General features: G+C 41.2%; 1 protein-coding gene across 2 annotated transcripts; it reads left to right on the forward strand.

The window, feature by feature from the left end:
- The first annotated feature begins 1,552 nt into the window (after positions 1-1,552).
- LOC111952020 (protein phosphatase 1 regulatory subunit 3C-B) lies at positions 1,553-4,659 on the forward strand. 2 transcript variants are annotated; one of them, XM_023970430.2, is made up of 2 exons: positions 1,553-1,775; positions 3,096-4,659. In XM_023970430.2, exon 2 carries the CDS (start codon positions 3,124-3,126, stop codon positions 4,069-4,071), a length of 948 nt encoding a protein of 315 aa, XP_023826198.1. In that variant the 5' UTR covers positions 1,553-1,775; positions 3,096-3,123; the 3' UTR covers positions 4,072-4,659. The 2 variants fall into 2 exon arrangements, with proteins under 2 accessions (XP_023826198.1, XP_023826197.1); XM_023970429.2 differs by lacking the exon at positions 1,553-1,775 and adding an exon at positions 1,853-2,649.
- Positions 4,660-12,586: the final 7,927 nt, after the last annotated feature.

The following is a 12,586-nucleotide window of genomic DNA, read 5'->3' on the forward strand; positions in this document are numbered from 1 at the left end:
AAAATAATATATAGGACCAGTCGGTCGGCCAGATAGGTTCTCTGAGCTAGAAACACGAACAAACTTTAAAAAACGATTGTTTTGAATTTTCTGTCATTTGAGTCGTTATTATGTGCCATGGTTTGCTTAGCTAGATGCAGGAAGCCTATAGCCCCTGATAGACCTACATCCCATTTCAGATAGTCTGCAAGATGTACGTAGATGTAGATGTAGACTGAACGATTTYCTTAGTTCAAATTGACAAGACTAATGTATTCAACATGAATAGCGAGGTGATTTCGAGGTAAGAAGAGCTTCTGTTCCCAATAGCCTGCTAGAATAGGCTACTGAGGATGGAGTCATCATTTCATTCACCTGTAGCCTAATCTGACTGACTATTTTTGTKAATCTAATGCGTTCTAACAACTGATTGGCAATTGCGATAGAGCTTTGATAACGTCAAATCCAATTAACTTAACATGGCCATTAATAATTGCATAATAACACAAGGCTAGAACAACAAACTGAAGTTACATGCTTTTTATTAAATCCGTTTCCCAGCTCCAGGTAGGCTACACAAGTGGCACAAATTGATTTGCGATGATTCTAGTGATATCATAATTTAAACATATTGTAACGACCCGGTATTGTGTTCTGTGTTTGTGGGTGTGTTATGGTTCTCATGGCTACTAGCAGGGGTTAAATATGTCAGGACAGATGGAAAGGTTGGGGGGGGTATGATGGGTAATCCCGCGGGATTTGGAAATGCATAAATAGGGATTACTGTCTCATCTTTCTTTTCTTTCTGTTCGGGGCCTTGATCTGTTCCTATGYGAGTGACCCTTAACTCGACAGGGTAACATTGTGTACGTTCGGCATTTAGCGGCGTGGGCTGTGGCCGGAACAATAGCCCAGTTTAGGAATAAACCTGTGTTCTGACCTGCACACCTAGAGTCCGTCTCTTTTCCCTTTATGACCCAGCCGGGTCATTACAATATTTATTGTATGAAATGGTAACCTACAGTAAGTAGCCTACAATGGCATACAGTATAAGTTACTATATGATGGCCAACAGATGCAAATGTATCGTTATCCACATTTAATGTCAGTTTCATAACAGAAGCATGCCAGGGAGTTCCATAACTTCCATTTCCAATTTCAATTTGCGCAGCCTCGAGACCCAAGAACAAACACTTTGTTTGATACCGTTTTCCATAAGCAAAGTAGATATTAGAATGGAGTTTAAACCACATCCAAGTGAKTTTATCTAATGCACCCAAAGTTGTTTTCAAGTGCTTTGCTGCCATTATTTCTTGATGCGCATTAGTTCTAGTGTGTGAATATGTTTTATGGAAAAATAGGTGTTTCCATAAAGACGATCTAAATAGCCTACCTACACTGGACTTGCAGAGTACTGCTCTGACTCCTCTCACTCACCTGACTCAGCCAATAGTAGACTGAGCTGCCTGCTGCAGTGCTTTCTCAACATACACACACACACCCCTTTAGGCCCTCCCCACCACTCACTCGCTCGCTCACTCACTCACTCACTCAGCAACAGCCTGCCTCACTGCCTGATAGTCAGCAGCAGTGGGTCACAGTGAAATCTTTTTTCTTCATAGAGAAGTGCCATAGCTGCCGCGGTGCGACGTAAAAGTAGCCCCAAAACCRGCAACCCATGACCAATACATTTTCACGTGACATTCTTTTCAAAGTAGCCCAATTTGCAGGAACACTGCYTACATGGCAACCCTGCTTTATGGACACTGTAGCCTCAATTTKGTCTAGAATTTAAGGTAGGTTTGGCGACCAGCGTGACTATAATATTATCTGTTTACTGTTAGAAAGTGGCTTTAGATCTTATATCAAAGAGATTCAAATCGATTAATTTAACTTATGACCATGGCCCAAAACCAATTGAGCCAGTAAATACACTTTAAATAGCACTCTTGCAAACAATTGATCAAAAGAAAATCCCCAAATGACCTTTAAAAATGCACTTTGATTTTATCTCTAGGGGGAGATAAAATCATTAAACTGAGATTTGATCAAATAATATTTTTGTCCACCTAAAATACATTCCTCACTTCTGTCACCATTCATATGTTTTCATTTTTAAACTCTCTGATTCAGAAGGGTTGGGTTAATGAGGAAGACACATTTCAGTTGAATGCATTCAGTTGTACAACTGACTAGGTATCCCCTTTTAAACACATTAACCAGAAATAGTGAATTGGCTGCAGCATATCATCAATACCAGCAGAGGTCTACAATGATTCTCAAATAGAAAGTGTCAGTATGAGGAATCCAAACGGGCCCCCCTCAAATGCAAAAATCCATGTGGATTGGCTAGAGACCAAGACATATTTTCTCTGATTGGTTGAAGCTAAACTSCTCAGATCTTTCATTGGTTGTGTGAGAAACTATGTGAGCAAAATATGCAAATTGCCTCGAAATGGCAGTTGAAATCACTGGCTCTCATGCATTGGGAGACTGAACTGCAGAGAGAGCKAGGGGGGCATGTCTGCTCAACACTACTGACTGCAAGTTATGAATTCATGACAAGATACTTGAACAAAACTAGTTATTACAGTACATTTTAAAGCATATCTTGTTCATTCATCTTTGTCTTGGAACCTCTCTCTTTATTTTTCAAATGAGTGCCACGAGGTAAGGATCATTGTTTTGTTTTTTAATGTAGCCTTAAAGTAGATGTTTGCAGTTCAAGGCAATAACTAATTTGGATGAGTTTTAATTTGTAAGCAGAATAAAATCTTGTATTGATCATTTTACAAAGTTTTTGGTTTTCATTTAGATTTTAGGAATAGCACGATCATGTGAGCTGAACAAAAATCTATGTTTGGCAACAACTTTTCTGGTGAAGTAGATGTTCTTCCAAAAATGTTGACTGCCATGTAATATCATGAAACTAAAAAAACATACATTTAGTAGGTACGTAACGGGGCCCCGTTACGTACCTAGACATTGACTTGCATAATATAGTGAAGTGCATAATGAACACATTTAAATGAACACATTCGAGGACCTCAAAAAAACAGAAGAAAGAATATTGAAGGACTTTATTAAAATACATTATGTTTGTTCCCCTTCCTCAGGGTCCTCCACGTATTAAATTCATCAGCAATGCCGGTTCCTGTTATGCCTGTAGACATCGCTATGCGGATGTACATCACACACTCGCCACCTCTCCGGAGCTTCCTCAGTTCCCATGAGGACTTGAGGGCCAGGAACCGGGTAAACCACTACAAGCCCCTACGGCCCTGCATCAGCTCCCAGAGGCCCCTGGAGGCCCCCAGTCTGGTCTGGAAGAGCCCCAAGACAACCATGAAGACCTCAAAGGGCAAGAAGAGAGTGGTCTTTGCCGACTCCAAAGGCATGTCCCTCACAGCCATCCACGTCTTTTCAAAGTTTGATGAGGAMCCCGCGCTGTCCAACTTTCAATTTGACCTCATAGACCTAGAGAATGCCACCATGGAGCTGAAGATCAGCACCAAGCGAAGCCTGGCGCTGGACTTTCCCCAACCCGCTGCAGACTATCTGGCCTTCCGGAACCAGCTGTTGAAGAACTCTGTGTGCCTGGAAAACTGCACACTGCAGGATAAGTCACTCACGGGCACCGTGAAAGTCCGAAACCTTGGCTTTGAGAAATCTGTCCATGTCCGGGTAACTGTTGACTCATGGAAAACCTACACAGACATTGACTGCACCTTTATGAACAACGTCTACAGTTGCCAGGACACAGACACATTCGCCTTTGTCTTCAAACTGCCCCGTTACGTACCTCCTTATAATAGAGTCGAATTCTGCATATGCTTCAAAAGCAAAGACCAGGTTTTCTGGGACAATAATGATGGGAAAAACTACATTCTCAAACCAATTGGGTGGAATGGAGAGGATGTGAAAACACTGCCCAAAACCCCTGCTGAGCGTAAGAAACCAGAAGAGCACAAGAACTCCAGTAAACTACTGGAGATGGGGTTTGACCAGTTTGGAAGTCCCCGCTCATCAAGTGGACTCTTTCTTGGGTTGCAAAGCTGGGGCCGAATTGAGAATGGTGCCAACTACTGGTGAAATTAGGGAAGACTTTCAGCTACAGTGAATAGTTATAACAGGGATAGACTTGGAGCAGAGGGATAGCTGTACTAGTGACATAACTTATCTTAAAATGTCAAAAGCTGCTTTGAATGCAATGAAGCACATCAAGAAATAAAAAGTGTATGGAAATATGGACCATGGCTAGTTTCTACWGCTATTTGGTTACCATAGAGATACTTTCTTAATATGATCAAAGAGACGGAGGCAATTGATTTTTATGTTATTTTACATGTGATTCTTGTGTAAAGTAAGTTAGTGCCTTCTCAATATCCTGCCTGTTATAAAACAAATACCCATTGAAATTTAAGTTTGACAACCTGTAACCTGGTATAAGAATTTACGTAAGCAAATGCACTGATTGAGATGAACTTCCTGATTTCCATACATACAGTATGTGGTGGGATTGGACCAATGGGATGTCCTTCATATTGAAGGGTAAGAGTGGTATCATCCATCTGTGAAKAAATAAAATACAAATGTATATGAATTTCTCAGTAAATAAGGCAAATGATAAAATGCACCTTCAACATCCTTTGTACCTTCAAAATATATGTTTTTATTCAAGACTCGTGTCATTTGATTTCTCAACATTGCTGTCTCATGTATCTCTTTTCAAATGCTTATTATTGTATTTGATGCAATGTGAAGTTGTATTGATAAGATACAATCAGGAAATGTAATTATCACGCCCTGTTATCTCATACAGGAGTTAATGCTGATTTGTTTTTCTTTCCCAATAAGTGCCATGATACTGTTAAGTCAGTATTACAGAACTGTGCCTTGTGGTGGACCTATTCTATGTTTAACTGGGCTCTATGAATGGTGATTGTTCTTATTCCTATAAGTGTAATTCTGGTGCGAGTGTTGAGCAGTGGTGTGGCTGAAGTATGTATGTACACTATTTTATTACTGTGAAAAAAGGTTGGTCATTGTGCTCTTGAATGTGTGCTTGAAGTGTATGCGATCCTTTTAGAAATAAAATGTTATATTGTACAAAACATTCATGATCCCTAGTCACTTTTTCATCACCTCTTGAGGGGTATGCCACAACGCAGGGACTAATAATGGCAAAGCTCTCTTCGTGTCACTGACACGTTTTAAACAGCTGGCTTTGACTGTGAGGCATCGGAGAGGGTTGAAGTCATACCCCTACTACAGACTCCATTTTACACCTTGGTCTGCAGCATGACAAATAGTTGGCTGTTGACCGCTCATGCCGGAGGAGTGCTGAAAGGAAACTCCAGTCTTGCGACACCTTGGTGTTAGAGCAGTGTGGATACACACAGCTGGATATTACATAGCTAGTTCATACAATAGTGGAGCCTTCAAGTTTCAGTGTGTCATTGGTTATTACATAAATWACTTCATACATTTACAGGGGAGAAGGTGAACCAAGTTATATTCTCATCCTTCTCTTCTTTCAGAGGTAGTGATATGCCCATGCATTTTTTTGTCAGTGGAATGTAAATTAAAGTGTTCTCTGACTCCAGTCAGTTTCRTGTGCAGAATCATACCCAGCAGGACACATAATAACTCCTCTGCCTCAACAGGAAGAGTCCCCAGGATAAGACTGCTCACCAGCCCCTGATTGATYCCAATATCCTGAATCCTCCTGATAAACAACAGTCTTTGCATTATGGAGGATGACACAATAAAATATCTTCCTGCAAACGGCATTACTGTAAAAAACAAACARGAGAAGCATTCACTACTGTATATCATATCAGACTCGCCTTGAAACATCCAGTAAACRGCACATGTCAGTCGGTCAAACATACTGCAAGTGAAATATTAACAGAGCACTGACGACTACTTGAGGTTAACCTGATAGAAATCATGCAATAAGAACGCAAAAGCAATGGACACCTCTCATTTAAAGATGTAGGATCTTAATTTGATCACCCTGTTCCAGTAGAACTTTCATGCAATGCAGGGCATMTGAAACTTGTGGTGTATTTGAGGTTCAAAAAGGCTTCTGAAGTCTGTAATTTCWATTTTTTTCTTACATTTCAGACTTYAACCAACATAATAATTCACATTTCCTGTTGCTGCCGGATTATTTTCCTGCTGTAGCAAACTGGCTCAAATTACAATCCTACATCTGTAGTATAATATGCTAAAAACAGACCCTTTTAAGGTAATCTTTCCCTGGGACTACGTGCATGAAAACAAAACAATAGTTGTGTGTTTTGAACAGAGGTCCACAACCAATACAAATATAACCTACATTTTCACCTGGTGAAGGTTTTTTGTCCTGTGGGTGCAGGAGACAGTCGTTTTATTGATACAAACAGTTTTCATAAGGAGTCCTCAAGGCACAATTTTATGCATCTAATTTGATTTGTAAATTGTATTTTTGAACTGTTCCAGCTAATCAGTTGGACATAATTTGTTTCATCATACTGTGAACCAAGGAGCATTTGCGTGCTCTACTCAGTGTTATCTATGATACAGGTTAGTTCATGATAATCTCACAAGGCACATGAACCCATACACCATTCAATTGCAGATATAATAGAAACATATAGTTACCATGCAGTTCATAAACACAGCACTAAAACTGAAGAGGTTTACAATGGATCACACCTACAAAATGTGCCTAGACCAGGTGTGGATGTTGGTATTTACTACATGCTGTGTTTTGCCATCATCCAGACATGAAAATAGCATTGTGGTGGTTCATGACAAGGGGTGGGAGGTTGATAAGAAGAGATTCATTATTTTCTCTGAAATTCTGGTGGAACCAAAATACTATTTTGTTTCATAACTTTACAAATAAAAAATTGTGTTGAACAGAGAACTCTCTTCTGACAATAATAGGCAAGGAATTCTATCCAGACACATTGTTCCATCCAGTCTGTTCCAAGGAAAACAACATAYTGACACCGATAAATGACCAAGGTCAAATAAAATACAATTGTATTTGTCACATGCTCCGTAAACAGGAGTAGACGAAAGCCTCGTTCACATTACCCATAAGCACTCTGTTARGTTGCACCGAATGTCTTGCATTTCAATGGGGACGTCCATAATGGAGTGGAAACGCAACGCCACCTTGCGGTGGAAGGCTCTGTTGTGAAGACTGACGCCGCATACTTAGACATTTTTCAAATTTGCGTCATCTTCAGTCCAGCCAGAGTCCGTCAAAGAACAGAAGGTTACCAAACCACAGAAGAACGTMAWWWTMTTTTWTTTTTTATTGCTTTATGGGATAGCTAGCAACTTGTAAACAATTACCCATTCCTATTTTTTATTTATTTMTATCTTTATTTAACTAGGCAAGTCAGTTAAMAACAAATTCTTATTTTAAATGACAGCCTAYGAACAGTGGGTTAATTGRCTTGTTCAGGGGCAGAACGACAGATTTTTACCTTGTCAGCTCGGGGATTCAATCTTGCAACCTTTCAGTTACTAGTCCAAAGCTCTAACCACTAGGCTACCTACCTACCCATTCCTATAAGAGAGTACTATTTTAATAGTAATGTTAAATAATACACATTGGCTGTTAAGCCAATTATATTATATGACTGTTGCCTCCCGTTTAAGTTTATTGTGATGTCAATGATGTGTGTTTTTGATGATTATTATTAGGTGAAGGTCGCTAGCTACAATGGCATCTCCAACCTAGCTTAGCTTTTAGCTAACTAGCTAACTGCTCCGCAGTGCTAGCTATCATTCTCTCCCACAACATCATAGTCTCACAACATCATAGTCTCATCAAGTCTCATTATAATTTCTATTGATGGTTAACATCTAGTGGAACCCCTAGGCAGTGCACAATCATTCATATCTCAAGGGGATTTCATTAGGGACTCTGGTGAATACATACAAGCTCAGATTTCTGATATGATAGCAGAATCAGTCAGGTGTCCATCAACCAGCCATTTTCTGATCATGCTTTTTCCTCATGGTACTCACTTGCGTTCCATTGCTCACGAAGACAAGAAAGAATACTGGAACTTTATTGAAGCTATATGTGAAAAACATCCTAATGATTGATTCTGTACTTAGTTTGAAATGTTTCTTCGACCGGTAATATCACTTTTTGAAGTTTTTGTCCGATATAACGCTGACCAGAATTAGCGTTTGGATATGTAAACCAGACGCGCTAACAAAAGAAGGTATTTGGACATAAATAACGGATTTTTTCGAACAAAACAAACATTTATTGTGGACCTGGGATTCCTGGTGTGCTTTCTGATGTAGATCATCAAAGGTAAGGGAATAATTATCATATATTTTCTTGTTTATGTTGACGCCATCTTTGCGGCTGTGGTGTTTTACTTTTGAGCGCCGTCTCAGATTATAGCGTGGGTTTCTTTTTCCGTAAAGTTTTTTTGTWATCTGACACAGCGGTTGCATTAAGGAGAGGTATATCTATAATTCCATGTGTATAACTTGTATTATCATCTATATTTATGAGTATTTCTGTTGAAACYATGTGGCTATGCAAAGTCACTTGATGTTTTTGCCACTAGTGAATCTAGTCGCCTCAATGTAAACTCWGATMTTTTTATATAAATATGAATTTAATCAAACAAAACATGCATGTATTGTGTAACATCAAGTCCTATGAGTGTCATCTGATGAAAATAATCGAAGGTTAGTGATMAATTTTATCTCTATTCTGGTTTTTGTGAAGCTATCTTTAGCTGGAAAAAATGGCTGTGATTATTGTGGTTTTGTGGTGACCTAACATAATCGTTTGTAGTGCTTTCGCTGAAAAGCCTATTTAAAATCGGACACTTTGGTGGGATTAACAACAAGATTACCTTTAAAATGATATAAGACACATGAATGTCTGAGGAATTTTAATTATGAGATTTCTGTTTTTTGAATTTGGCGCCCTGCACTTCGACTGGCTGTTGTCATATCGATCCCGTTAACGGGACTGCAGCCATAAAAAGTTTAAAGCCTCCACTCTTCTGGGAAGGCTTCCCACTAGATGTTGGAACATTGCTGTGGGGACTTGCTTCCATTCAGCCACAAGAGCATTAGTGAGGTCAGGCACTGATGTTGGGCGATTAGGCCTGGTTCGCAGTRGGCGTTCCAATTCATCCCAAAGGTGTTTGATGGGGTTGAGTTCAGGGCTCTGTGCAGGCCAGTCAAGTTCTTCCACACCAATCTCGACAAGTCATTTCTGTARGGACCTTGCTTTGAAACATGAAAAACAGCCCCAGAACATTATTCKTCCTCGACCCAACTTTACAGTTGGCACTATGCATTGGGGCAGGTAGCGTTCTCCTGGCATCCGCCAAACAAATATTCTTCCATCGGACTGTCAGATGGCAAAGTGTGATTCATCACTCCAGAGAACGTGTTTCCACTGCTCCAGAGTTCAAAGGCGGCAAGCTTTACATCACTCCAGCCAACGCCTGGCAGTGTGCATGGTGATCTTAGGCTTGTGTGAGGCTGCTCGGCCGTGGAAACCCATTTCATGAAGCTCCCYACGAACAGTTCTTGTGCTGATGTTGCTTCCAGAGGCAGTTTGGAACACGATAGTGAGTGTTGCAACCGAAGACAAACAGTTATTAGGCGCTATGCGCTTCAGCACTAGGCAGTCCCCTTCTGTGAGTTGCCTACCACTTCGTGACCAGGTCAGCTCTAGCCGGGCAGAAATTAGACCAACTGACTTGTTGAAAAGCTGGCATTCTATGACGGTGCCATGTTGAATGTCACTGAGCTCTTCAGTAAGGCCATTCTACGGCCAATGTTTGTCTATGGAGATTGTATGGRTGTGTACTTGATTTCATACACCTGTCAGCAACAGGTGTGGCTGAAATAMCCGAATCCACTAATTTGAAGGGGTGTCCACATACTTTTGTATATATAGTGTATGTACATATGAGTAGGGGTAAAGTGACTAGGCAACAGGATAGATAATAAGCAGTAGCAGTGTATCTGATGAGTCAAAAGAGTTAGTGCAAAGGGGAGGCAATGCAGATAGTCCGGGTAGCTATTTAGCAGTCTGGGTCGCTCATCTTTTCAGTTTGCTGCAGCTAGCGACTGGAACGAGCTGCAACAAACCCTCAAACTGGACAGTTTTATCTCAATCTCTTCATTCAAAGACTCAATAATGGACACTCTTACTGACAGTTGTGTCTGCTTTGCGTGATGTATTGTTGTCTCTACCTTCTTGCCCTTTGTGCTGCTGTCTGTGCCAAGTAATGTTTGTACCCTGTTTTGTCCTGCTACCATGTTGTGCTGCTGCCATGTTGTCGTCATGTTGTGTTGCTACCATGCTATGTTGTCATGTGTTGCTGCCATGCTATGGTGTTGTCTTAGGTCTCTCTTTATGTAGTGTTGTGTTGTCTCTCTTGTCGTGATGTGTTTTGTCCTATATTTTTACTTAATAATAAATAAATAAAAATCCGACACCCCGTCCCCGCAAGAAMCCTTATGGTAGGCAGTCATTGTAAAAAATGATTTGTTCTGATTTGCCTAGTTAAATAATTTTAGAAAATGACTTGGGGGTAGAAGCTGTTCAAGGTCCTGTTGYTTCCAGACTTGGGGCATCGGTACCGCTTGCCGTACGGTAGCAGAGAGAACAGTTCATGACTTGGGTGGCTGGAGTCTTTGACAATGTTTAGGGCCTTCTTCTGACACCGCCTGGTATAGAGGTCCTGGATGGCACTGAGCTCGGCCCCAGTGATGTACTGGGCTGTACGCACTACCCTCTGTAACACCTTGCGGTCAGATGCCAAGCAGTTGCCATACCAAGCGGTGATACAGCCAGTCAATATGCTTGTTCTCAATGGTGCAGCTGTATAACTTTTTGAAGATCTGAGGGCCCATGCCATATAATTTCAGCCTCCTGAGGGGGAAGAGGCATTGTCGTGACTTCTTCACGACTGTGTTGATGTGTGTAGACCGTGTTAATGATGTGGACACTGAGGACACTGGAGCAGGTTGAAGCTCTCAACCTGCTCCACTACAGGATGGGGGGGTGCTCGGCCCTCCGTTTCCTATAGTCCGCGATCAGCTCCTTTGTCTTGCTGATGTTGAGGGAAAGGTTTTTATCCTGGCACCACACTGCATGGTCACGGACCTCCTCCCTATAGGCTGTCTCATCGTCGTTGGTGATCAGGCATACCACCYTTGTGTTGTCAGCGAACTTAATGATGGTGTTGGAGTCGTGCGTGGCCACGCAGTCTTGGGTGAACAGGGAGTACAGGCATGTACCCCTGAGAGGCCCCCGTGTTGAGAGTTAGCGTGGCGGATGCGTTGTTGCCTACTCTCAGCACCTGAGCACAGCCCATCAGGAAGTCCAGGATCCAGTTGCAGATGGAGGTATCAGTCCCAGGGTCCTGAGCTTAGTGATGAGCTTGGGGCGATAGTCATTTGCACAGATTACCTTGGCGTTCTTGGGCACAGGGACTATGGTGGTCTGCTTGAAACACAGACATGGTCAGGGAGAGGTTGAAAATGTCAGTGAAGACACTTTGATCAGTTGATCAGCGCATGCTCTGAGTACGCGTCCATTTAATCCACCTGGCCCCGCGGCCTTGTGAATGTTAACCTGTTTAAAGGTCTTACTTACATCGGCTACGGCGAGCGAGATCACACAGTTGTCCGGAACAGCTGGTGCTCTCATGCATGGTTCAGTGTTAACTGCCTCGAAGCGAGCATAGAAGGAATTTACAGTGCCTTCAGAAAGTATTCATACCTCTTGACTTATCCACATTCTGTTGTGTTACAGCCTGAATTTAAAATTGATTACATATATWTTTTTTCMCTCACCCATCTACAGTACACACAATACCCCATAATGGCAAAGTGAAAACATGTTTTTAGACATATTTGTAAATTTATTGAAAATGAAATGCAGAAATATAAAATTTACATAAGTATTCACACCCGAGTCAATACTTTGTAGAAGCACCTTTTGCAACGATTACAATCTTTCTTGGTAAGAGCTTTCCACACCTGGATTGTGCAACATTTGCCCATTATTCTTTTTCAAAATTCTTCAAGCTCTGTCAAATTGTTGTTGATCATTGCTAGACAACCATTTTRAGGTCTTGCCATAGATTTTCAATAGATTTAACTCAAAACTGTAACTCGGCCAATTCAGGAAAAGGKTAACTAAAATAAGAATCCAACATTTAAGATAGGGAGTAAAAAGAATAGGGAGCAAAACAAACAAGTGGAAGCAACAAAAATCAGGCTTCTTTCAAACTTAGGTTACACTCGAACGCTCAGCTCATCTCAGCTGAAGCGTAGCTCTCCCAATATCTCTCATGCTCAACTGGAGCGCTGTGCCAGCCACTCTTAAATAGKACCTGGGCTAGCACAGGTGAAACACCTTCTGACTAATGAGATGGACAAGCCAGCACAGGTGGAACATTTACTTACTATCGAGGTGACACCAATCGATMAGCCCTACACGCTAACGTGCTACCTCAAAATACTAATGGAAACACCAAAACTGGTAGCATGTTTTTTWAAAWTTTTAAAWTTTWAAWWTTTTTAAACACTTTTTTTTTWAAYG

This window comes from Salvelinus sp. IW2-2015, linkage group LG25 (assembly GCF_002910315.2).
Source record: "Salvelinus sp. IW2-2015 linkage group LG25, ASM291031v2, whole genome shotgun sequence".
Lineage (NCBI taxonomy): Eukaryota > Metazoa > Chordata > Actinopteri > Salmoniformes > Salmonidae > Salvelinus > Salvelinus sp. IW2-2015.